Source organism: Spermophilus citellus, assembly GCF_964194105.1.
Source record: "Spermophilus citellus genome assembly, chromosome: 6".
Lineage (NCBI taxonomy): Eukaryota > Metazoa > Chordata > Mammalia > Rodentia > Sciuridae > Spermophilus > Spermophilus citellus.
Window position 1 is genome coordinate 110,632,530 of NC_138187.1, and position 26,916 is coordinate 110,659,445.

The 26,916-nt window shown below is 37.3% G+C and overlaps 1 protein-coding gene across 13 annotated transcripts in view; it reads left to right on the top strand.

Annotated features, from left to right (window-relative positions):
* Positions 1 to 26,916, top strand: part of CDC42BPA (CDC42 binding protein kinase alpha) — a 327,214-nt gene that overhangs the window by 58,064 nt on the left and 242,234 nt on the right. For all 13 annotated transcript variants that reach the window (XR_014022435.1, XM_081297456.1, XM_081297457.1 and 10 more), the window contains exon 2: positions 508 to 599. Coding sequence is in view for 12 of the 13 variants with exons in the window: in XM_081297456.1 (XP_081153582.1) it covers positions 508 to 599 (92 nt within the window). In the remaining variant the exon portion in view is untranslated. The remainder of the gene's footprint in view (positions 1 to 507; positions 600 to 26,916) is intronic.

The following is a 26,916-nucleotide window of genomic DNA, read 5'->3' on the forward strand; positions in this document are numbered from 1 at the left end:
AAGTAGAATATTGCTTAGAGGAAGATGTATATGTAAAAGTATTCTCTAAGAACCAAACTGGGTTATAAAATAGCAGTAGTTTAGTGTCAGTAATGAGGCAGAGGCATAGTTTATATGCTTATAATTTGAATGTCAGGTTATTTGGAGGGCTGTGTAGTTTGATGCGATTTTACATACTTTTGCTTTTTTTTTGTACCAGGGATTGAACTCAGGGGCACTTAACCACTGAGTTACATCCACAGTCCTTCTTTATATTTTATTTAGAGACAGGCTCTTGCTGAGTTCTCAGAGCCTTACTAAGTTGCTGAGGCTGGTTTTGAACTTGTGATCCTCTTGCCTCAGTCTCCTGAGCCACTGGGATTATAGGCATGCACTGTGCTGGGCTATTTTGGCTTAATTCTTAATCATAATTTGAATTTTTATTGTGTAAGTAATACTCATATCTATTGCATATGTAATTTGCATCACATTTCTAAGAAAGTAATTGATGTTGCTCTTTTGTTTCAGCTAAACCATTTACTTCTAAAGTGAAACAAATGCGATTACATAGAGAAGACTTTGAAATATTAAAGGTGATTGGTCGAGGAGCTTTTGGGGAGGTAAGAGATGAAGATTTTATAGAATGTTTGCTAATTGTTTTAGAAGGTGTTTAATACAGTTGTGAGATAATTTAACTGAAATATTATTTGCTGTTGTAATTGATGTGGTTGATTGGAAAATATAAGTTTTAAATGAAATATTTCTATATCAGGTGTTTTCTAAGATATTTCATATGTTAATGTAAATATGATTAATTTTCTGGACTCTTCTTTGATCTGATTGTGCTTCCTTGTGCTAAACTGTTCTAAATTAGTTTATAGGAACTTTTGATATCTGATAGTACATATGACCTGACTTGTTCCCCCACCAGCCCATCTCTCCTTCCAGTGTATTTTCATATTATTTTGAATCAGTTTTTCAATTTCTACTCATTTATAATCTCCCCACCATGCACTCCTGTTCAAATTTGAATTTGTTTTGCATTGAAATTTGAAATCAGTTTGCAGATAATTAAAATCTTAATATTGAGGCAGCTAATCCATGGATATGGTATATTTCTCCATTTATTTAGGGCTTTATAAATTTCAATAAATTTTCAGTCCATATAGAGTATTTCTGCATATTTCTGCATATTTTTCCTGGATGTGTGATATTCTTGATGTTATTTTAATTATAATGGTTTATTAAATTCCATTTACTAATTATTGAAAATATAATTGCAATTAATTGAATCTTATTTATTGCCCTTAGAGCTAGCAATTGTGTTAGTCAGCTTTGCATTACTGTGACCAAAATACCTGGGAAAGTTTATTTTGGCTCACAGTTTCAGAGTGTTATTCCGTGGTGGGCTGATTCCATTGCTCTGGGCCCAAAGTGAGGCAGAACATCAGTACATCAGGTAAAGCGGGGGTGGGGTGGAGGAACTCTGCTTACTTCAAGTCAGCCAGGCCTGGAAGCAGAGTAAAAAGAGGCTGAAGGGCTGCAGGGAAGATCAACCCTTCCAGGGCATGTCCCCAGTGACCCACCTCCTTACCAACTGCTTATAGTTACTCAGTTCATTCAAAGTAGGATGTTCTGATTAGGCTGCAGCTCTTATAACCCAGTCATTTCACCTCTGAGTATCCCTGCATTACGATAGTATCTTTTAGGGGACACATCATATCTAAACCATAACATTCTGCTGCTGGCCCCCAAAAGCCCATATCCATCTCACAATGCAATGTGTCCCCATAATATTAACAGTTTCAGCGTTGCCCAAAAGTTCAAGTCCAAAGTCTTATCTGAGTACTCACGGCAGACTCTTGGCTGTGAACTCTATCCAAAACAAGTTACATATATCCAGTACACAATGGCACATAATGATTGTTCCATTTCAAAAGAGAAGAAGAGGGTCATAGAAAGAAGGGATGGAACCAATGAAACCAAGCCATGCAAACAAGTCCCACAACTCCACGTACATCATCTAGGACATAGTGGAGAGTTGTGCTCTTCAAAGGAGTTGGGTAGTTCCTCCCTTTAGACTTTGCCTATTGCAACCCACATGGCCTCTCTTTTAGCCTGGCTCTCTCTGCAGCCAGCAACTTTTCTTGGTACACTGTCCACATTACTATAATCTCTTAATTCCTTGGGCCTCTCTTCCAGCTTTGGCTTCACCTTCACAGCTTCATGCATCACCCTCTCAAGGGGCAGCCCCGTAGGAATTCTGGCCCTCCTATACTTTGCCTACCCTCTAGAGCTTCTTTGAAATCTCAATAGAAGCTTCCATGACCCCTTAACTTCAGCATCCTACATTCCTGCAGAACCAGCACCACATGCATGCTACCAAGGTCTACTGCCAGCTTATACAGTAGCTGAGCCTCCTGGGATCACAGCTTCTGCCACTTCTGAGTGCCTGCCTGCAATGCCAATTATGGTGAAATAACCCCACCCCCTTCCCATTGTGAGCAGTGTGCCCTCAGGATTTTTTCTTTTAGTTTTCCCTTCTATAACATTGAACCTGTAATGGGTATGCTCTTGCAAATTCCTGTGATGTCCTCAAGACATCTTTCCTGTTGTATCTGCAAAGTACTTAACTTCTTTTTAGTTTCATAATGTCTTTAACAGCACACCTTCCTTTGCCCCTATTTTCCAAATGCTTTTTGGTCAAAATGTAAGTTTTTAAAAAAATATATATATAGTTTTAGTTGTCAATGGATTGTTATTTTATTCATCCTTTTATATATGATACTGAGAATCGAACCCAGTGCCTCACATGTGCTAGGTAAGCGCTCTACTACTGAGCCATAATCCTAGCCCAAACTGCAAATTTTTAAGACTGCGAAGTCTTGTCCCACTTGCCTACAGTTACTACCCTGTTAATTCATTCAAGCTAGAATGGACTGATTAGGTTTCAACCGTCATAATCTAATCATTTTACCTCGGAATATTCTTGCATCAACATAGGAGCTTTTGTTGGACACCTCATATTCAAACATAACAAGTTGAGTTGATTATATGTTTTTTTTAAAATATATTTTTTAGTTGTTGATGGACCTTTTATTTTATTTGCTTATTATTTATATGTGGTGCTGGGAATTGAACCTAGTGCCTCATGTGTAACAAGGCAAGCGCTCTACCACTGAGCTACAATGTACTCCAGCCCCTTGATTATACTTCTAAAATCATGAATTTTATTGAATTTAAAAAAAATATTTTTATTAGTTGTTGACAAATTTTTAAATTTTATTTATTTATTGGTATGTGGTGCTGAGAATCGAACCCAGTGCTTCACACATGTTAGGCAAGTGCTCTACCACTGAGCCACAATCCCAGCCTGAATTTTGTTGAATTTTAATAAAATACTTTTTATCTGCATCATTTGAGACACTTGTATTCTTTTTTCCTTTACTTGGTTATTGTGTTGAATTATACATATTTATTTATTTATTTTCAAATGTTGAACAAATAAATTTGTATTCCTAAAATAAGCCCAGCTTCATTATTATCTATTATTATTTTTTAATGTATTAGTGGATTTGATGTGCTGTTGTTTTTATCTGTTTTCCCCCCCTTTGTTAGATTTTTGCGCCTATTTCTTGAGAGAAATTGGTCTGTAATTTTCTTGCTTCAAATGTCCTGATCAGATTTTGGTATCTTGATTTCTGTTGGTCCCATAAGAAGAGGGAAGTAAGTACTCCCTCTTGTTTTTTTTCCTTACATGCTTATAGGTTTTCATTTATGAAGCTATTTGGCTTGGAAGTTGCTGGTTAGACAGTCTAACATAATATATTTAATTTTTAAAAATGGAAACAAGACTACTTTCTGTTATGTGTCAATTTTGGTAAGTTTATCTGTATCATTTCATTTTCAAAACTTAATTCCATATGGGTCATGTGTTGATTCAAATGAACATTTATTAATCTTATTTTTGATTTGTCTTGCTAGGGGCTTATCAGTTTTATTTTCTTTTCAATTAATTTCTGGCTTTTTGAGTTTTGCTACTGTGAACTTGTTTTCTGCTTCATTAATTTCTGCTGTTTAATATTTTCTTCTACTCTTTGATTTTCATTTACCATATTTTTTTCTAATTCATTGAAATGGATTAGAACATTGGTTTCTAGCCTTTTTCTTTTATTGGAAACATTATAGCTATACAGAGTAGTTGGGTTCATTTTGACAAAATCATAACATGCATGGAATTTGATTTCAGTCTTCCATTCCTCTTTCTCCTCACCTTCTCCTTTATTTTACTGATCTTCCTTACTCTTATTTGTTTGTTTGTTTATTTATTTATTTAGGTACTGGGGATTGAACTCAGGAGCACTCAACCACTGAGCCACATTCCCAGCCCTATTTTGTATTTTATTTAGAGACTGGGTCTCACTGAGTTGCTTAGCGCCTCCCTGCCTCCCCATTGCTGAGGCTGACTTTGGGCTCATGATCCTCCTGCCTTAGCCTCCCAAGCTGCAGATTATAGGCGTGCACCACCATGTCCGGCTCATTTATTTATTTTTGATTGGTTCTTTCTACTTAAGAATAAAGGTGAAATTCCCTGTGGTATATTTATATATGCAGGGACTATATATGTAAAATGATTTTATTTTTTTATATGTAATGTGATTTTGTTAAATTCATTACATAGTTTCTCTCCTTTATCATCCTTCCTCCTTCCTTTTCCATCTCTTTTCTCATACTCCACTGATTTTTCTTGTAGCTTTATGATACCTGATTTTCCCCTCCTTATTTCCTTTATTTTGCTTTACCTTCCACATAGTAGAAAACATGGCTCTTGATTTTCTGCGACTGCCTTACTTGTTCTTTCCATCTATTTACCAGAAAATGCTATAATTTCATTCTTTATGATTGAGTAAAATGCCATTATGTATATATTCCACATTTTAAAAATCTGTTCATTTATCGATGGTTTATCACCTCATTTTAAATGTACATTTAAGGCTGTGTATTTTTTTTTCTAAGCAATGTTAGCTACAGCTGACCAGTTTTGATACATTGTGTTTTCATTATTGTTTTGCCCCCAAATGCAGTGTCATTTCCAATGCGATTTTATATTTTAAATGTGTTTTGTGTTGCATCTGAGAGTTTAGAAGCTTATTTCTCACTTTTTAAACACTTGGAGGATTTTTATTGAGTTATATAATTTTCAAGTGGTTAGAGGATATATGCTGTATGATAGTAGTCCTTTGAGATTTGCTGTATAGTATTCTATAAATATCAGGTCAAAATCATTAATTTTGCTTAAATTTTTCATTTTCTTTGTGTTTTCTCTTGATCTGTCATTTCCTGAGAGGATTTGCTTTTTTTTTTTGTAATTATTCCTCTCAGTTTTTGATGATAACAAATAGTTATATTTCTGATTAACTCTTTTATCATTATCGTATGGAATATTCTCTATTACCTCTGTAGTACTTTTTTTTTGATAAAAATTTTTAATCTGATATTAATAGAGCCATGTAATTCTTTATTTTTTATTTTTAAATATTTATTCTTAAGTTTTAGGTGGACATAATTTTATTTTACATTTATGTGATGCTGAGGATCGAACCCGGGGTATCTTATGCATGCTAGGTGAGCACTCTACCACTGACCACAACCCCAGCCCCAAGCCATGTAATTCTTTATTTGTATTCACATTAAAATCTTTTCCCATTCTTTCAATTTCAGCTTTCTATAACATTATGGCATATTTACTGTTAAGTAGACTATGATTAGATGTTTGTTTTCAATCTGTTTTGAAAATCTTTTGTCTTTTAATTGGAGCATGTATAGTCAGTTGACATTTATCTTGTCCATTCTGTATGATTTTTCTCCATATTTTACTTTTTCTTAGATTATTGGAGTGTTTTACATTACCCCTATTTTTGCTAAATCTATGTGTTACCCATTACCATTTACCTGATTTCTACTTTTATTTGGTTATTGCTGTCATTATTTTAGTTCCACATGTATTTTAAATCCCAAAAGATATGATTATACTGTTCCTATTTATTCAGATTTATCAACATTTTATTTTCTCTTGTTCTTTACATTCACATGCGTTTTCACATTCATATGCTTCACTTTGGAATGATTTCCCTTTTGACCTAGAAGTTCTCTGTAGTATTTTTCTCTATATTATTTCTCTTGTGTATGTCTGCTGTGAGTAAATTGTCTATTTTATTTGTCCAAAATATGTTTATTTTGAGGTCTTAACATTTTAAAAAAAGTAATTAAATATATGACTTGAGGGATTATTACATTTTGTATGAACTTGTATAACCATTGTGCTGCTCAAGATAGACTGTTTATAGCAGTCAGATAGGCTCTTGCTCTCTGTTTGAATAACCAGTTCCTTGTTAATCCTCTATTCTGACTTCTATCATAGATTTATGTTGCCTGTTTTTTTAGTTTTATATAAATGGAGTTAGGTGCTATATACTCTTGTTCATGGAGTCTTTTGCATCACGTTATACTTTTTTTTTAATTTATTGGTTATTCAAAACATTACAAAGATTGCAGAATCACATCGGTTACACATCCACATTTTTACATAATGCCATAATAGTAACTGTTGTATTCTGTTACCTTTCCTATCCTCTACTATCCCCCCTCCCCTCCCCTTCCATCTTCTCTCTCTACCCCATCTACTGTAATTCATTTCTCTCCTTATTTTTATAATCCATCCTTGTTTTTCATTGGTGTACAGTATTTCTTTGAATGAGTATAGCCATATGTTATTTATTCACACTATTGTTACCGCTGTTGGCCTGTGACGAGTCCTTGCTTCCCCCATGTTGAAGAATAACACCAGAAAAGCACACGCCGAGGCAAGGTCAGAGTAGAAATTAGAAGTTTATTAAAGGACAGCAGAAAAGACTTCTCCTGGAGGAAGAAGGGGACCCGAGAGGTGGAATCCGTGGAAGTGCGGTTGTCTCCCCTTTTTATAGTTTTGGTGATGGAATGTAAGGGGGAAGGGTTGGGACACAGGTAATCTGGGCAGGAAGGACTTCATTATCACTTCTTGGGATGGGCTATCTCCAAATCTGTTGGGGGCTGTTTCCTGGGTTCCATTAACATTTCTTTGGGGTGGACTTTGGCCTAGGGCCTTTCTGGGACTTCATTAACATTCCATGAGTTGTCCTGCATTTCCCAGGAATCATTCTCAGCATGGCCTCCATTTTAGATTTCACTTGATATGATATTAGACTGATTTACCTAACTACACTGACTACCTAACTTTAAATCTGGCTTCACTAGTGTTGTTGAACATTCAAGATATTTATAGGAATTAAGAATAATGATTGTACAAATATTCTTGTACTTGTCTTTGTGAGATTTAGGCACTCATTTAAGTTTGATATAAACTTAAGAATGGAATTGCTGGGTCACAGTAGGCATATTAAGCTTCAGTATATAGTGCCAAGTAATTTTGCAAGTGCTTATTGATTTATACTCCCACTGGCAGTGTATTTAGTTCCTAGTTGTATCAAAGCCTTACTAATGCTTGGCTCATTTTCTGACTTCAACCAATTTTTGGTAAAAAAAAAAAAAAAAAAGAGTTACCTTTTTTTTTTTTTGTGATTTCATTTTGTATTTCCTCTTAAAGTTCAGCACTTATTTTCATATCATTTCATATCACTTGGATATCCCTTAGGAACAAGTGAACATTTGGGGGTTGAGAAGCCAGGAGCCAGCTGGGTGGGTTGTGTGACTTATTGGTGTATTCTTTTTTTTTTTTTTTTTTATTAGTTGCTCATGACAATACAATGATCTTAACATATCATACATTTGATTCAAATGGGGTATGAATTCTCATTTTTCCACGTGTACAGGTTGCAGGATCACATTGATTATACGGCCATGTATATAAATACAGCAATACTAGTGTCTATTTTATTCTGCTGCCCTTCCTATCCCCCCTCCCCTCCTATCACCTCTCTCTACCCAATCTAATGTGACATATTTCTCTCTCTCTTTCTTCCCCCTCACATCATCATACATGTATTTTCTATAACCATGAGGGTGTCCTTCCATCTTCCGTGCAGTTCTCCTTCTCCCTCCCATTCCCTCCCACCTCTCTTCCCTATTTAGTGGTAATCTTCTTCTCATGCTCTTCCTCCTTACTCTATTTTGAGTCACCCCCCTTATATCAGAGAAGACATTCAGCATTTGTTTTTTAGGGATTGGCTAACTTCACTTAGCATAATCTGCTCTAATGCCATCCATTTCCCTGCAAATGCTATGATCTTGTTATTTTTTAGTGCTGCGTAACATGCATAAATCAAAGGCATTCCTGTATATCAGTGACAAATCCTCTGAAATGGAAATGAGGACAACTACCCCATTTACAATATCCTCAAAAAAAAAAAAAAATACTTGGGAATCAACCTAACAAAAGAGGTGAAAGACCTATACTACAGAACCCTAAAGAGAGAAATAGAAGAAGACCTTAGAAGATGGAAAGATATACTTGCTTATGGATAGGCAGAATTAATATCATTAAAATGGCCATATTACCAAAAGCACTTTACAGGTTCAATGCAATGCCAATCAAAATTCTAATGGCATTCCTTGCAGAAATAGAAAAAGCAATCATGAAATTCATCTGGAAAAATAAGAGACCTAGAATAGCTAAAGCAATTCTAAGCAGGAAGAGTGAAACAGGTGGTATATTGGTGTATTCTAGATATGAGTGGTTTCTGAGGATATATGGTGTGTGTATAGTGAAAGAGTGGGTTGGCTTTTCCCTCTCGTAATGATACCGCTGTTGACCGGTGACGAGTCCTTGCTTCCCCGATGTTGAATAACACCAAAGAAGCACGCCGAGGCAAGGTCAGAGTAGAAATTAGAAGTTTATTAAAGGACAGCAGAAAAGACTTCTCCCGGAGGAAGAAGGGGACCCAAGAGGTGGAATCCGTGGAAGTGCCGTTGTTTCTCCTTCTTATAGTTTTGGGGATGGAATGTAGGTTGAAAGGCCCAACGGGTGGGACACTTCTTTGTGATGGGCTATCTTTAAGTTTGCTGGGGGCTGTTCATTAACACTTCTTTGAGGTGGACTTTGGCCTAGGGCCTTTTTGGGACTTCATTAACATTCCATGAGTTGTCCTGTGTTTTCCCTGAGTCATTCCCAGCATGGCCTCCATTTTAGATTTTACTCGGTATTAGACCCGATTTACCTAACTACACTGACTACCTAACTTTAAATCTGGCTTCAGTAATAAATCTTGTATTGAACAGAAATCCTTAGTGTATATGAGATTCAGTTAAATTAAACTCTTCTTTAAGATTATTGTTTTTAGTGCTTCTTTTAGGGATTTTTTTTCTAACCTTAAGATCATTAACATTTTTTCTATAATCTTGGAAATTCTTCCTGTAATCGTTCAAAAAAAAAATCTTTCCATTTAGGTCTTTGATTCACTGATATTGATTATTTTATGTTTCTGAAGTATGGTTCAAAGTTGATTTATTCTTTGTGGTTTCTCTGTGTCCTTTATCCTATAGACTACCTTTTTTACATTTTATTGACAAGGGACTTTTGTACAAATCAGGTGACTCTGTATGTGTTAATTCACTAATTTTAAAAGAGTCTTTAGGGCTGGGATTGTGGCTTAGCAGTGTAAGGGTCCAGCGAATCATTGGAGAAAGAGACCACAAGAGACCAGCTTCATGCAATGAGCAGGAGGGAGTTTATTGAAGAGGATCCTAATTCAGCGCGCTGAGGCTCAAGGCTCACTCAAGAAGGGAGAGCAGCCCAGCGCCCAGAGCAGAGGTCAAGCAGAGCTTATGTACACTTTTTGGGGAGGGCGGGGGGGGGTGGGCTTTGCATACATCAGAACAAATCATCATGAGGCGCGGGAAAATTGAACAACAACTCTGAGAGGTGATTAGCACATTCATTGGCGGGAACAGGTCGGGCGGGGGGTGATTGGTCACTTCTAAGCGAGGTACACATTCAAACTGATTGGTTCGGGCCCTGTGACAAACTGCACAGGGCCCTAGGCTAAATGGCCAGTAGGGCATTGTTTTAACTATCTCAGGAATTTCAGGTTCTGGGTGTAGCAGAGGAACTTAACAATACCTAGTCTTTTACATTTTAATTCAAGCTTTGCAATTTAGAAGCTTTACAATGCCCAGTCTTTTACATTTTAACTCAGGCTTTTGCAGCTTAGAATCAGCTTAGAAATTTTACCTTTACATTCCCCACTCCTTTTTCTGACTACTTTTAATCTTAAAAGTAATGAATCATAATTATTGGGGAGTCTCATTTTTTATCTCTGTCAGTGGAGCATATTGCTGTCTGATTACCATGAGTTGTCCTGTGTTTCCTGGAATCATTTTTAGAATGGCCTCCATTTTAGATTTCACTCGGTATTAGACCCTGATTTATCTAACTACACTGACTACCTAACTTTAAATCTGGCTTCATTCCCCCCTCTAATTTGGGAACTCCTTACTGCTGTGAGGAAGGGGGACGAAGAGGATCTCTCTGGCTTCTTCAGGCTGAAAAGGGACAGTGTGGGGCAAGCAGTTTGGAGTCCCCCTTAAAAATATCAGGTCTATCGAGTGGTCCATACTAAAAGTCCAATTGAGAAGTCATAGGCTGGAGGGCCATTCGAGTAATAGGTGGTCTAAAAGAGAGACAAGAACTCATTAGTATTGGAACCATATTGATGGAGTAATAAATGCCACAACACAGAAATATGCCAATGAGTATAATGGCCAAGACAAAGACTAACAATGTTTTCTATCAGGCAGTACCAGGAACTAGGAGCTAAGATACTGTTTCCACGACAATGTTGCTGAGGACATGGCTTCTATCTGAGCATGTAAATCTTTGAGGATATTTGTCACATTGCCAGAAATGTCAGGGATGTAAACACAACAACTAACATTTAGGTTTACAGATGCCCTTTCCCTTAAGATATAGTCTAATAATTTAATGCCATCTGATCTTGCAAAATCCTTTTACTAGTATGACCTCTGTGTCTAAGAGAAATCTTTAATTCTGTGACTGTAGGGCTGGATAACCATACTAGCAAACATTAAGCCTACCTGCGTTGGTTAGGAATATCTGTGGGCCTTAAGCTAAAACTACTCTGGTAGTTTTTTTTTGATAGTTATCAGGCATTTTTACCTAAGAATCTCTTTTGCAGCCTCCAGCTTACTTATTTATGGAAGTTATATTTAACTATTATTATCATTTAAAATGCCCGGGAACAGCTGTGTTTTGGCTTTGACTGTCTTTGCTAAGTGTTTAAGATGAAGCAAGCCAAACTGACTTTTGTTTCCATCTATTGTTAATAGTCAGCTGAGTCTCTCTGGGAGTCCTCGGGGAACTTACAGCAGTTTCTCAGTACCGCTAGTGCCATTTGCGCTAGGATGGGTCCAGGCCTTGCTTGACCATACGGCTTCCCTTGGAAGCATCAGGGATGTTTTCCTTCTCTGATGACCCTCCTCTTTACAGCAAATGCACTGATTGGCCTTCTGCCCTCTACTGGTCTCATTAATCTCCCTGCTCGGGAAGTTATGTGGGCTAGAGTTGCAGAGCCCTTTGAAGAAGTCCCCTATTCCGTGATTCAGACTGACTCAGAGGGCAAGAGCCAAATTTTTAATTTTAAAACTTAATCTTAAACATCTAGCAAGTAAGTTAACAGCCTTATATTAAGGGTACTGGGCTTTAGTACCTATCTCTCTATCCTGTAGGTGATAACTCCTTGTAACACATTATCTTAAATTAACCCAGGTCGTGAGCTCTTAAAGCAGTACCTCTTTAAAACATTAACAGGCAATCCTTAGTCCATCTAAAAGCAAACTACAAAACAAAACTAACTAGGGTAAAAACATATTTTAGTTTATGTAATAGCTACCTAGAATTTTGGCAGAGTTATACATTATAATCCCCTGTTTGATATCCTGGCAATCGTGACAAAAACCAGCTTTTGGGCACAACTTTAAATGTACTGAAATCTGGCCTACCTCTTTCTTTCTTTCTTTTTTTTTTTTTTTTTTAAAGAGAGAGTGAGAGAGGGGGGAGAGAGAGAGAGAGGGAGAGAGAGAGAGAGAATTTTTTTTTTTAAACAGAGAGAGAGAGAGAGAGAGAGAGAGAATTTTTTAATATTTATTTTTCAGTTTTCAGCGGACACAACATCTTTGTTTGTATGTGGTGCTGAGGATCGAACCTGGGCCGCATGCGTGCCAGGCGAGCACGCTACCGCTTGAGCCACATCCCCAGCCCCTAGAGAATTTTTTAATATTTATTATTTTTTAGTTCTCGGCGGACACAACATCTTTGTTGGTATGTGGTGCTGAGGATCGAACCCGGGCCGCACGCATGCCAGGCGAGCGCGCTACCGCTTGAGCCACATCCCCAGCCCCTGGCCTACCTCTTTCATAGTCTCTTTTACATGCAGTGAGATGGGACATAGAGCCTTATTTCAAGTAAGGCGGGGCTCTTCATAAATCTTAAGTACTATAGTTCTGAAGCTGATCTTTGTTTTTTCAGACATCATTTTACAAAGCCTATATAAATTGTTGCTCAAGTTTACATGAACATTAGCTAACATAACATAATATCACATCTAAAACATGAATTAAAAAAAGGCTGAAAGCTTCTAACCTCTTGTAGGAAAGTAGCAAAGTACTTTTGTGTTTTGCAATAAAACCTTTACACAGATTAGGCTCTCATTAACATAGAACTTTACATATCTTACTGATAACAAGTCCAGTTATAGAACACAAATGATATAATTAAATCTCCAACATGTTTTTTTCTTTGAGCCTAAAATTACCATACAACTTTAGAACACCAGCTTGATATAATGCTCTTTTGAAGGTTTTACCTTACAGACTTGTATACCTGGACGATATGAACACATTAGCAACATCACAGTTACATTGATGATTTTATATTAACTAAGTTTGACTTTTAAAGAAATGACTGAGGGGGAGATGGCAGGGTTAGATAAATGGCAGGCAACCCCTCCATTGGCAAGTTCTTTCAGATATCATCACCAACACCTGAAGAAGATTAGAGCGAATAAAAACAGAATGAAGATAAAAATCAGAGCAAAGATCTATTTCTGGCAGAAGTACCATGTTGGGGGGCTGACAGAAAAGAGACCAAGGACCATGAGGAAGCTTAAAAGGACATAAAAACTCATGAATCCAGGATGGCAGATTAAGAGGTTCTCTGAATTTGTTGTCTCCCGCTGTCTGATGTCCGCTGCATTCCATCGTGCCTGGTAGTGAGCTTCAGCACTGAGTGAATTGTTCTCTTGAAGATGTTGGGGGTCCATCGGTCATCAGAGGGTGGTAGTGCCTAAGCAGAAGCTGGTTGGAAGTTTGATTTGAGACTTTCTGCAGTTGGATTTGAAGGAACTTCATTATGCAGAGCAAGAGAACACAAGAAAAGTATTGAAAAACAACAGTTGTTGTTTAACCATAGTTGTGTAACTTACTCAAAAACTTATACACATAACCAATTTACATAAACCTCCTTTATCCCTTACTTAAACCTTGATTACTTAGTCACATAGACTCTCCTATCTAGAAACACAATTTTTTCTCTCTATTAGTTCCATACCTAGAACCTTTTAGTTTCTTTTTTTATCTATTAACCTCCTTTTGTTCACATTTTGAAACAATACTTGTAAACTTTTAAATTTAAGCAGAGTTAACATTTTATTAGGGCCTTTTTGAACACCTAGAGAAACTTATAAGTTTAATTTTAAAGACATCTTTACTTTTATCTGTTTACCCAATCTAAATTGAACCATTTGAATCACATGAATTAAAGATATTTGGATCCATTTTTAAATTTTTTTTTCATGAGCGCTCCTCATCTTTCAATTGTCATATCACTGCATGATATATGGACATACACACAGACATACCGACATACAATACGTAACACAAGTGTAACACATAACACAAAAGGCCTTGCAGCTTTCTCAGGTGAAATCTCATTGCAATGTTTAAAAAAAAAAAAAAAAAACTCCAGTTGATCAAAAATAGAACTTATCAGAAAAACGTTAACTTGTCTGTAGGAACAATATCATGAGCTGAAAAAAATATAGAATCTAAGAAAAGGCAAAAGTCCTAGAAAAAAATATTGACTGGCCAGTAATTAGTAAATGCCATACAATTTACTCTTTGGTTTAATCTAGTTTGAGTTCCCATAAAAAGACACTTTTACCCTTTTTTTTTTTCCCTTGGGCCTCAGATCTGTCTCCTACTGAGTGCTCCAGGCTTCTTCTATTTGCATATCAACTTAAGTCCTGGCTGAGGTCTGGAAGGACCTGGGAAAACCGGAATTCTGAGCAGAAACTTCATGCCTAAGGCATTTTAACCATAAGTCACAATTTTCAGGTTTGGAAGTTGAAAATTATGGTAAAAGTTTAAGATACAATTTACAAAATTTTATCTTTATATCTTTCTACACTAGAAAAACTTGCTCACACAAAACTGAAAATAGGATCTTTCTTGATAATATAAAAGCCACCATCAGAAGAAGTTCCTTCAGGATCATTAAGCTACGTTCTTTGTTCTGAAGTTCCTAAAGTAGTATTAAGTTACATTAAGTCACCTGGAAAAAAAAAATCCACACATGTATATCTAAAATTAATCTACCATGTATATCTAAAATTAAGCTTTGAAAATTCCCAAGACTGTTGCTAATTAATGTCATTTCTATAAGACAGACCAACGTTTTAATTCAACACTTTTTCCTAAATCTTACACACTGAGAGAAACAGATACCAAAGCATAATTTATTATCCTTGCCCAAATCAATGCACTGTATACCTAGTGAAATCTCCTTAGGCTACCCAGTTCAAAAATTGATGAAAAAATAAAACTGAATGATTGGGAGTTACTTGCCAACTTGGAAGTAGAGTTCTTTTAATTTTCTATCCTAAGTATTTAAGTTCTCTGGCATGAACTATCTGAAATCACACTAAACGATTGCTCAAACCCAACTTTTAACTGCAAGATAGTGCAATGCTTTAGAAACCCATTCAGATACCAGATTATTACAATAAAAAAATCATCTTTTAGATACATATTCAACCTAGATTATCCCCAAGAAACAATCTCTAATAACCTTTAAAACAGACCAGATAAGAAAAAAATCTCTCTAGGTTTTGAACTTCTATTTAATTATGACTCCTATCAGTGGCACCTTAGATTTCCCATGAGTGGACCAGATGTTCTCACATAGGGGCAATTATAGGTGTAAAATCAAGGGTCTCAGTGTGACTGACTTTACTGCATTTAGGTGGAGTAATCCTTACAGTGCAGAGAAAAAATGAGGAAATTTCCCCAAAGCGAAAATGGCTCTGGCAGCTGCTGGGAATTCCTCAGTTTTCCCTTTCACTTACAGGATTAGCTTCTCCAGTTTGGTTTGACCTTAGGCACTAGGCATTTTTTTTAACCTTTTAGTAGCCAGCTCCCAAAAATCTCATCCTCTGCCAGCAGTGGTTTCGAGTGCTAGGCTTCCCCAAGAAAGCAGAGTGGGGACTCCTTAAAAGTCCCCTCAAGAGTGTCAAAATTTGTGACTGAAAATTTGGTTCCCATCCCCCAAAGCCAATTAACACCAATTTAATAATGAGGACAGGGCTTTGAGAAAAGTCAAAGCGAGATGTCAAAGTTGTTAAATCTCCAGCAGGCATCTGTATTTGCACTCAAGCCGACTATGGGAGGGAAAGAAAACATTGTTTTCCTAATTTTGTTTAACCAAGGGGAGCAAAGTTTACCACCCGCTTTGGGGCTGTATTCCCAAGCAACTTGACTAGACTCCGGGGACCGGTCCCTTCTGCCTCCACGAGGGAGGGAAAGGGCAGGGTGCCCCCAGCCACCTTTCCCGCTCGCAGGGCAGACGGAGGAGGGGGCAGTCCCTCGCTGACTCCATCTCTGACCCCGCCTGCCCCGCTGTGGTGGAAATGCGTCCGATGGCAGCCAGTTGCCGGCAGAGGAGGGGGAGGGGCGGTCCCCCGCCGACCTTACCTCCGACCCCGCCCGCCCGTCCCTCACGCCCGCCGGAGCATTCCCCCCCCTCCCGGGAGGGGAGACGGCCAGGGGCGGAGAGGATAGGTGGGTGGAGGGGCCGGGAGGAACAGGGACAGGACAGATCCACCATACTGCTGGGTGGAATCCTCCCAGTAGACTGCGCGGACCCCACCCATGCAGGAAGAGATTCGCAGAGGTCCTGAAAGGCTAGAAGCCATGATCTGATGGCCATGCGGCCCCTGCTGAAAGACAATATCTCTGACTTTGCAGATTAGAGACAGAGATGTAGGGACTCTCCTGGGGGCCATTCAACTCCGAGGGTGGGCCACTCTGAAGCGCAAAGAGACAATACAAACGTGACGCAAACACGGACACACAGTAAACATTTAACACAAATTCAGAAGCAAAAATTAAAGACAGACAGTGAATTCAACAGAAAGAGTTGCCGGCAAAACCAGACGGGTTGGCAGCAAAATACACCGACAAGGGTTCATCCGCCCTTCTACCTGATGGGGGGCACTCCTGTCCCCCCGAACCCTCCAAAGCGTCCTTTGGAGGGGCGGCCTGTGGCTCCTAGACACGTGTGCCTGCCACCGCCAGGGGGCGTTTACGCTCTTCACTGGCAGCCACACGCTGCCAACCCTCAAACCAGAGCTCTGAGAGCTTACGCCCTCTGGGAGCTTACGCCCACCATTGAGCCAGAAACCAGACTTGAGCGCTCACAAAGGAAGAACAAGAAGGAGGAGAAGGAGGAGAAAGAGAGAGAGGCGCCTTACTTACTCCCTAAAGCTGTCCGTTGGGTCCCCTTGTCCGGCGATGCGCAGTTCCCGGCCAATGCACCAAATGTAAGGGTCCGGCGAATCGTTGGAGAAAGAGACCACAAGAGACCAGCTTCATGCAATGAGCAGGAGGGAGTTTATTGAAGAGGATCCTAATTCAGCGCGCTGAGGCTCAAGGCTCACTCAAGAAGGGAGAGCAGCCCAGCGCCCAGAGCAGAGGTCAAGCAGAGCTTAAGTACACTTTTTGGGGAGGGCGGGGGTGGGTGGGCTTTGCATACATCAGAACAAATCATCATGAGGCGCGGGAAAATTGAACAACAACTCTGAGAGGTGATTAGCACATTCATTGGCGGGAACAGGTCGGGCGGGGGTGATTGGTCACTTCTAAGCGAGGTACACATTCAAACTGATTGGTTCGGGCCCTGTGACAAACTGCACAGGGCCCTAGGCTAAATGGCCAGTAGGGCATTGTTTTAACTATCTCAGGAATTTCAGGTTCTGGGTGTAGCAGAGGAACTTAACAATACCTAGTCTTTTACATTTTAATTCAAGCTTTGCAATTTAGAAGCTTTACAATGCCCAGTCTTTTACATTTTAATTCAGGCTTTTGCAGCTTAGAATCAGCTTAGAAATTTTACCTTTACAGCAGTAGAGTGCTGTCTAGCATGTGTGATGCTCTGGGTTAGATCCTCAGCACTTCATAAAAACAAATAAATGAATAAAGGTACTAAAAAAAGAGTCTTTAATGTAGAAATGTTGTTCATGTTTCATTAAACTTGTTTATGAGTCTTTGATATTCATTGATAAGCTTATAATTGATAGTTTTGATTTTCTGGATAGTTTTGGTTTTCTGTTTCTAATTCTTTTGCTAGGATAGGAATACAGTTAATTTAAAAATATAGATCTTTTTATTTGACTATTTTGAGACATTAAATTATTAATTCTAGCTTACACATGTTTGAATTTTCCATGTTCTCAATTATACCATCTTCAAGTAATGACAGAATTTTTTTTCTTTCTTTTGAATCTATTTTTCTTTTTCCTTTAATATTGCAATTGAGAGGATAGGCAATAAAATGTTGAATTCGGCTGGTAAAAATACATATCCTTGTCTTGTTTGTAAATTCAGAGTATCTAGAAATAAATAAGTTCAGTGTTTTCTATATTGTCACTCAGCAGTAATCAACATAAAAGACTTTTGTGACCCCAGAACAAGCAAGCAGTTCTGCAGTGGCGAGTAATTGTGTATGTATCCTCTTATTTACTTTCACATTATTTACCTGGAGTTTGTGAAAGACCCCGCAGGTTGAGGGCATAGTCCAACAAGCCTGTCCCCTGCTTCAAATGACAGTAGCATTTTGGGATCCCTAGAACTTATGACCAACTGGCTATAAATCAAAGCTCCTTTAACCCCCTCCTAGGTTTCAGTGAATTTTCTAAAGCAGCCAACAGATCTCAAGGTAACACTATTGAATGTTTACTGTTTTTTTAGGATATGTATGAAGAGATGTGTGTGAGGGTTTTATAGGAAAAAGGCATGGAGTTTCCATGAGCATCTCTCCAGAGGTGCCATCTTCTTTCATGTGCTTTTTTTTTTTTTTTTGGTACCAGGGAGTGAACCCAGGGGCACTTAACCACTGAGCATAATAAAAATATATTTTATTTAGTGACAGGGTCTTGCTAAGTTGCTGAGGCTGGCTTTGAACTTGTGATTCTTTTGTTTCCATAATCACTGGGATTACAGACATGTGCCACTGTATCTTTTTCGGTCTGGGTTTTTATGGAAACTTCCTTACTTAGGCATAATTGATTAGATCTTTGGTCACTGGTGATCAATTTAATCTCCAGCCCTCTTCCCCTCCTTGGAGCTTGGGAGGTGGCTGAATGTAGTAAGTAAGTTGTGCTATTAACATAAACAGAATGTATTTGTGTCTTTCCGCAATGTCAGAATTTATTGAATAACAATAAATTCACAAGCTGCATAACTTTCATCCATTTCAGTTCACTGATAAGTACTCATAGGTCACTCAGTAAGCCTAAGTCAGGCAATCACAAGTTCTTTTATTCCAGTCTTTTTTCTTTGCTATAAGGAATAAACATGATGTAAATATTTGAATATTTTTTTACAAGTGTTTGTAGAACTATTTTTTTTTCCTTTGGATAAATACCTCGGAATGAAACTGTGCTAAATGATAATGTTACTGAAAAGTCAGTCCTTATCCCCAGTGTCAATCCAGTAACATGGACATAGTTTTGAGAAAAAGGAAAAAGAAGTTTTATTGCCTTTCTAGCAGAGGACGACAGGGGTTTGTAAAGAGTTGATTATTCAAAGGCTACATTCCAGGTGTTCTTTGGGAGTTAAAATTAACTTGTTAATTTGGGAGATGGTCATTTCTTAGATGTTCTGGTGCCATCCCCAACTTGAATTACTTCCTTCTGTGTGGGTGGGAAGGGAAGTGGCAGTGTGCAAAAGGGACCAAGTGTGGGGGAATAGAAAGGAATCTGTGACCTACATGAGAAACATAGAGGACATCAGATCACAGCTCTTTCTAGACTTAAGTTATGACCTCAGAGGTATGACCCCCATGGTTTGAGCATGGTTTCAGTAGACATTTCCATGTTAATATTCCATTGGTGTGATTGCACACCTGTTCAGAAATGGTTTCCATATCTCCAGATTCCCAGGAATTGCTTGCTGCAGGAACTCTATCAATGATGTCTTTAAAAAAAAAAAAAAAATATATATATATATATATATATATATATATATATATATATATATATATATAAATTGTAGATGGACACAATACCTTTATTTTGTTTCATTTTTATGTGGTGCCGGGATTGAACCCAGAACCTCACGCATGCTTGGTAAGTACTCTACCACTGAGCCACAACCCCAGCCCCAATAATGTCTTTTTAATAGTTAGGCAGTTTGGCCACTATTCCCATATATTTAAGCAGACCCTTTTTTCTTAGCAAACTATAATCCCTTAGGCAATTTGGGCCTGTCCTGGGAATCAGCCCATTCACATAGTTCAGGTTGGCACGATGGAGGCCAAACAGTTTATTTGTAGGAGTATAAATAGGGCCTGGTTGGGCTAGTAGTCAGCACCATCAATAGAAAAGGTGGCCAGAGGCACCTTTGGGAAATGGATCTTGGATTTACTGAAATTTGACATACTGTATAATTTTTATGGAACTTGTTGATTTTGATTATGACATGGTTGCTTATACATGCTTTTCTGCTGAAAAGAATTAGAAAACCTTGATTAAAATACAAATTCATTTGGGCTGGGATTGTGGCTTAGAGGAAAGAGCGCTTACTTAGCATATGTGAAGCACTGGGTTCTATCCTCAGCACTACATAAAAATAAAATAAAGGTATTGTGTCCACCTACAACTAAAAAAACAAATGTTTTAAAAAATACAAATTCATTTATTTGAAGACATAAGAGCTATGAAATTAGTAATAAGTGAAGGAACAAAGAATTGTAGAATTAAGTCTATTAAGAAGTGAACCCCCCACACCCAGCTCTGCCATTCTCTTGGAGGCAGTTGACATTAGCTAGGCAGTGGCAAGAAGCTGAAATCTTGCAGTGAAAACAAAAAGTAGAATTTAGGTTTCAGTAAAGAGAAGGACTCTGTTGAATATCCCTGGGATCTCTGAAGGGCTGTATTTGTTCTTTATGTGTAAGGACAAATGGAAATGGGCCAGCCCTCATAAGACTAAAACTCAGCTCTAATCAAATCAATTCCAGATTGGATTAAGGTGATTTTACTGTACCCTAGAAATTAAACACACAGTGATTTAAATTAAAATTTGATAGTTTTCACAGACATAGCAAACTTAAGAGATGATTAGTAGACTGGAAAATAGGTTAGTAGAAAATAGCCAGGCTAAAGCCTAGATGGACAGAAAATAAGTGGATGGAAATTTTTAAAAGTTGATTTATGTTAGATATAGTGAAAAATTAACTTGGTTGTATTTATAGTTCTAGAAGAGAGATGAAGGGAGAATGTGATATATAAAATTTGAAGAGATAATGGTTGAGATTTTTCAAAGATAATTAAAGAAATAAATCTATGTATAAATTTGTGGGGCTCTATAGCTCATGACAGGATAAATATGAACATTATATCTAGGCATATCATCATAAAATTTTTGAATATCAAGGGCAGAGAAACTTTAATAATATCTATAGGAAAAAAGAACAAGTAATTTTAAAAAAGCAATGAGAAATCAATTTACTTCTCACCAGAAGTGATGAAATTTGAAGATAATGGAAAATGGTATCTTAAAAGTGCTGATACTGGGGCTGGGGATGTGGCTCAAGTGGTAGCGCGCTCGCCTGGCATGCGTGCGGCCTGGGTTCTATCCTCAGCACCACATACAAACAAAGATGTTGTGTCCGCCGAAAACTAAAAAATAAATATTAAAAAATTCTCTCTCTCTTCTCTCTCTCTCTCTGTCTCTCTTGAAAAAAAAAGTGCTGATAGTAGTGCTGGTGGTATAGCTTACTGATTGCACGTGTTCTTAGCATATACAAAGAAACACCCAAAAAACTTAAGAAAAAGAAAACTTACCAAGATATATAATATATAAATATATATATATATATATATATATATATATATATATACACACATATATGTATAAATGTATACACACATGTATATGTAAATGTACACATGTATGCCTACATATATATTTAAACTTTCTAGGTAATTGCTCTTACATTTGTGTATTAATTTTATTCTGCTATAAAATTTGGGCTGTGATTTCTCCATTAGACACTTCTTTGTCTAACCCTATTGTGTTCATTCTAGATTCCATGAATTCTTTAAAATACTGTATCTTACCAGCTGATGTTGGTCTTATTATTTTTCTTAGTTATGATGGTTTATTCCTTTAAAACTTGTATTTTTATGCCATCTCATGAGCTTGAGGGTGAGAAGAAGATAAATGAAGATTCTTAACTTACCATCTCAAAACAGTCTCTAAATACTAACTTAAGAAGAAGAAAACATCAAAAGTCAGTTTTCCTGGTTCTTCAGTATTTAGTACTTTTTGGCTGCCTTTCACAGCTGAGGTTCTTTAGTGTTTACATCTCTTGAGAACCCCAATTCCTTCCTGGTTCTGACTCTATATAATGTCATCATTCATAAATGTCTTCAGTTCTTGTGTCTCAAATCTTTTGACACTTTGGATTTCTGGGCTATACTTTTATCCTGTTAGAGTCTGATGAGGTGAGGTTCAAATTACTCTCATCCCTTTGCCTCTGGATTTTTAAATAGTATGTTGGAACCAGAACAAGTTCAAAGATACCAGGATCCTCTGTTAAAAAGGGAGGGGCCCAGCCTATAATCCCAGTGGCTTGGGAGGCTGAGACAGCCTCAGCAACTGCAAGGCACAGTTACTCACTAAGCAACTCAGTGAGACCCTGGTCTCTAAATAAAATACAAAATAGGGCTGGGGATGTGGATCAGTGGTCGAGTACCCCTGAGATCAGTCCCGGTACCAAAAAAAAAAGGGGGGGGGGCGGGGGACTTGAACTTAGGGCCAATCTGGAGATGTCCAACTGCTTTTTTCCAGATGCAAACCTTGGTTCTCAACTTTGGATCTCAAAGTATATGTATTCAGATAGTAGAATTGAGGTCTTAGCAAGCCTTACACACCTTGGTAGTGTAGTAGAACAGAGTGATGTTGAAATAGGGGCTTTCAGTTCAATTGCCTGAAGGCGTGTCTTGAGTCCTTATCCATGTGAATTTGTCATGTGAGCAGAAGTGAAAGGGAATTCCTAACCTGTGTTTTCCTTATTTGCCTCTTGATGCTAAGCCTTTCCTGCTTTTGAGGAAGAATTTTCCCACCCCCTTCTAAATTGAAGTTTGAGAAGAAAAAGGTGGCAACATTAAAAATAATAATAATAAAAAAAAGCGAAGTGGCTTTGTCTGAGCTCTGATGTCTTTTGACACAAGTTTTCAAATACTTTGAAATGACTAATGCATTGTATTTAAGGCCCCTGCTTGACAAAATATATTTGTCATCACCTCTTTCTTCATTAAAATAATTTCCTATTTGGATATGAAGAGTCAATGTCAGAAATTAGTGAATCCATGGAAGAACTGAATAAAAGACAAAAGGATGAATGAGTTTATACACATGGGAATAAAGATATCAGACACTTTTATATATTGGGGAAGATGAGAATACCTAAAAGCTTCTTCCTAGTATTTGTTAAATTTCTTTTTTTTTTTAAAGAGAGAGTGAGAGAGGGAGAGAGAGAGAATTTTTTTAATATTTATTTTTTAGTTATTGGCGGACACAACATCTTTGTTTTGTATGTGGTACTGAGGATCGAACCCGGGCCGCGAGCCAGGCGAGCGCGCTACCGCTTGAGCTACATCCCTAAATTTCTTATTTGAGTTTAATGTTTGTCTTTACCAGTAGACTGTAATCTCTGCAAGGGCAGAGAGTGACTTTCTCCATTATATTTAGTACTTACTGTACTTTTTCCTGTTGAGTATTAAATAGATAGGAAAAATAAGTTCTTTTTTTCATACCATCATATTTGCTAATGAAAGTAATTCTTATTAAACATCCACTGTAATTCTGTTATATTCCATGCCCTTGTTTAGGTTTGCGGTCTACTCAGCAAGAGAGAGGTTCATAGCATTAGTACCTACTTCCACAATTTTGGGGAAATTTTTCCAATTTTGTTTTTACTCATAGGTAATAAAATTGGAATAGTTTTGTAAATATCTAATGAGGTTTCTTTACCATTTTATCTTTTTATTGTATATTAAAGTGTTTCTTTGTAAACCTGATTTTTAAATAATAATTATTATTTTTTTAGTTATAGTTGGACGCAATACCTCTACTTTATTTATTTTTATGTGGTGCTGAGAAACGAACTCAGGGCCTCGCACATGCTAGGTGAGCGCTCTATTGCTGAGCCGCAACCCCAGCCCCTGTAAACCTGATTTTTATGGCTGTATACAAAGCACATTATGTGGATGTTCCATAGTTCCATTTCTGTGCAGTTAAACAATACATGCTCCATGAATATAATGATTTCCCCTCCATCAGCATTCTGCAATTCCCCAGCATCTACAACGATGTCTAGTACACAGTGGGTGTTCAGTATGTGTTTGTAGAATGAAAGAACAAAGTATATAGGTTTTTCTTTTTTTCCCCCAGTATCATAAATGCCCTCCATAGTGTTTTTGTACATAATGCTTTCACTGAATTTCAAATGTTTTTCTAAGAATAAGTTTCCCAAAAGAGGATTTGTTGGTTTAAAGAACATAGAAAAGATTATGTGATTTTAGATGAGTCTTCTAATCCGAAAGTGTTGTATTTATTTTTCTTTATACTTTAATTTTATAAATTTTCTATAATATATTCTATTAGAACAAAGAATTACCTTTTCTTTTAAGTGTATTTCTTTTTGTTTGGGTGCTCTTGTGACTGACTGGAAGATAGGGTTTTTGTTGATAGTAAAAGAGAATTAGAAAGTTACTTGGGCAAAGTAATGAATGACCTGGTATTGCTATGCTGAGGAACATTATTCCAATTTTATAGTAGTTGGAATTCTATTAAATACTAAAAAAGCAGAGAAATGATAGTTAAAATTGATGATAGTCTTGAGGAAGGGTTGAATGGAGAAGAAAACAAAGACAAGTTCTGTATTTCTCACTTTCTAGTCCCCTTTATCCTAATCAGACACCAACTTTTATGTCTTAAAGATTTCTTGAATTTCTTCCTCTCTTCCCCAGTTACATATGTCAGGAATGAGTTAAAAATAGAATTCATAGATCAGTGATCTCTAGATTGAGTAAATGAATTTGGTATATATGTTTTTGGCTTGTTAAATTGAAGACAATTGTGAATATTCTAGAAAGAGGACTAGAAAGCAACTAGAAAGATAGGTCTAAGAAATAAGGAGTTAGAAATTGTCAGCATAGAGGTATTAGTTGAGGCTTTTGGAACAGATAATACATGTCAGGAAGGGAAGAGACATTAACAGGTGATGCAGGGATCCTTGGGGAAACAATATTTAACAGTTTTCAGAAAAAGAAAAACTAGGAAATGATTCCCTTCAGGATCCAATAGTGAAGAGTGGTTGAAGCAACCAGAATAGTATATTTTATTTGGAACTTAGAAGTTCATTATTGATCTTTGAAAGAATAATTTCAGTCTAATGAAGTGAAATACAAACTAGATTGAATAAAGTGATACAGAAACTAGATTGAAAGAGATTGAGAAGAAAATAAATGTGAGCAAGTAGAATAAGTAAAGGTATACTACTTGTTGGAAATGTGCTTTATGGAGAAATTCTGCTATATGGAAAAGAGATATGATATAAGTTCCCTGAGGAAAGGTGGAATGTTGTTAAAGTTTTTGTTTATTTCTTATTTATTGGAATTCTATTAAATACTAAGTTTTGTTCATGGGTTGAGAAGGGTCTCAGAAAAGTTTTTCAGTTAATATCCAGGAATCAGGAGAAAGGGGGATTGAAGACAGGAAAGAAGTCTTGGATCCAACAGGGACAAAAAGGGAAAGAAGAGGAGAGTCTTGGGATCAAAATCTGAAATGATACTGTTAACTTTGAAAAGTGGTAGGGATACCTCTTCCTGGGGTTCAAAAGAGAAAGAGATAAGGATAAGTGGAAATATAGAAACATTTAAAAATGGTATGAGGGAATGTGAAGGATTTATTAGGTATGAAGTAGGCCACCTGGTCATTGTCTGAAGAAGAGTGGAGAGGACAGGTATGGTATCAAGGTGACATAGGGAATTTTAGAAGATTGGCAAAAGTCTGTTGAGAATGACAAAGAATAAATGGTGAGACTACACAGTTTGCTTTGAAGGCTCAGCTGAGATTGAACTATGGAAAAAAAGGAAGCAATGCTAAAAATCCTTACAGAATATAATTCATAAAAGGGACTGGAGAAAAAAAAAGGGATAGGGCACTGGAGAATTACAGTTACTCATTAGGTTAAGTGAGGCAGATAGTTAGGATGGCCAGGTTTGCTCTTCAGTCATGATACTTGAAAGAATGGGGTGCAGAGCTGGGGAGTTAGCAGCAGCAGACAGTCCCGAAGTCAGTTGAGTAGGACTAAGTCCTGCCTGGTCATAGGTCAGTGTCAGTTAGACCTCAGGAGTCATTTCATAGTACTTAATGCATGACTGATAAAAGGTATCTTTTTTCTTTTTATTGGGTATCTTCTTGCTGTGTATGGATATTAATTTGCATATGTAAAAAGCAACAGATTGCTTATAGTCTACTCTGTTATTTTAAGACAGAGTTAATTTTGTATATAAAAGTAGTACTGGCTGGATTTTGAGCTTTAGTGCTTATTCAATCCTGATAAAAACATCTCTGCTGAGCTTACATACCCTGTGGTGTTTATCAACTAATAGTTTTAGAAATGCTAAGACCCTAAACAGATAGTGATTTCCTCCAAGTTACTTGCATTCTACCAGGAATTTGTAAACAGGATTTTAGGCCCAGTGGGTAGGCTTCCTTTTGCATGGATATTGGATAGAAACATTTCTTTCAACTGTGCTTTTACAAAACAAAACAAAACAAAAAAAAAAAAAAAAACAAAAAAACCCCCCCAAAACCCAAAAAAACCCCAAAAAACCAAACCATGAAAACACATGCATAGTTTATGTAACTCCTACAAGAAATGCATAAATCACGGGAAGCAATTAGGAGCAAGACATAATTGAAATTCAGCATCTCTGTGACTTAAGAACCTTCTCTCTACAACTCAGTTGTTGTCAGTTACTGCTTAACTTAACGCTGGGTTTTCCTTTTTGCTTTCAGGAAAACCTTTAACTTACGCCCTGGGTGTTACCTGTCCACAGTTTCCTGGTGGCTCACCGCTTCTGCCTGCTCCAGCCTTGCTCCGGCAGCTTCAAGGCTTCTGGGCTTCAGAGCTTGTTGTGAAAGCTTGCTGCTTTGGCCTGCTACCCCTGCTTCAGGTGTCAAAAGCTTTTAATTAGCCTGCTTCCTCTAATTACTATAACTAGGCCCTAATATGTCTGCATAATCTAGTAGTAGGGTCTGAAAAGACATTTATTTAGACATTTATTATTTAAAAACTCT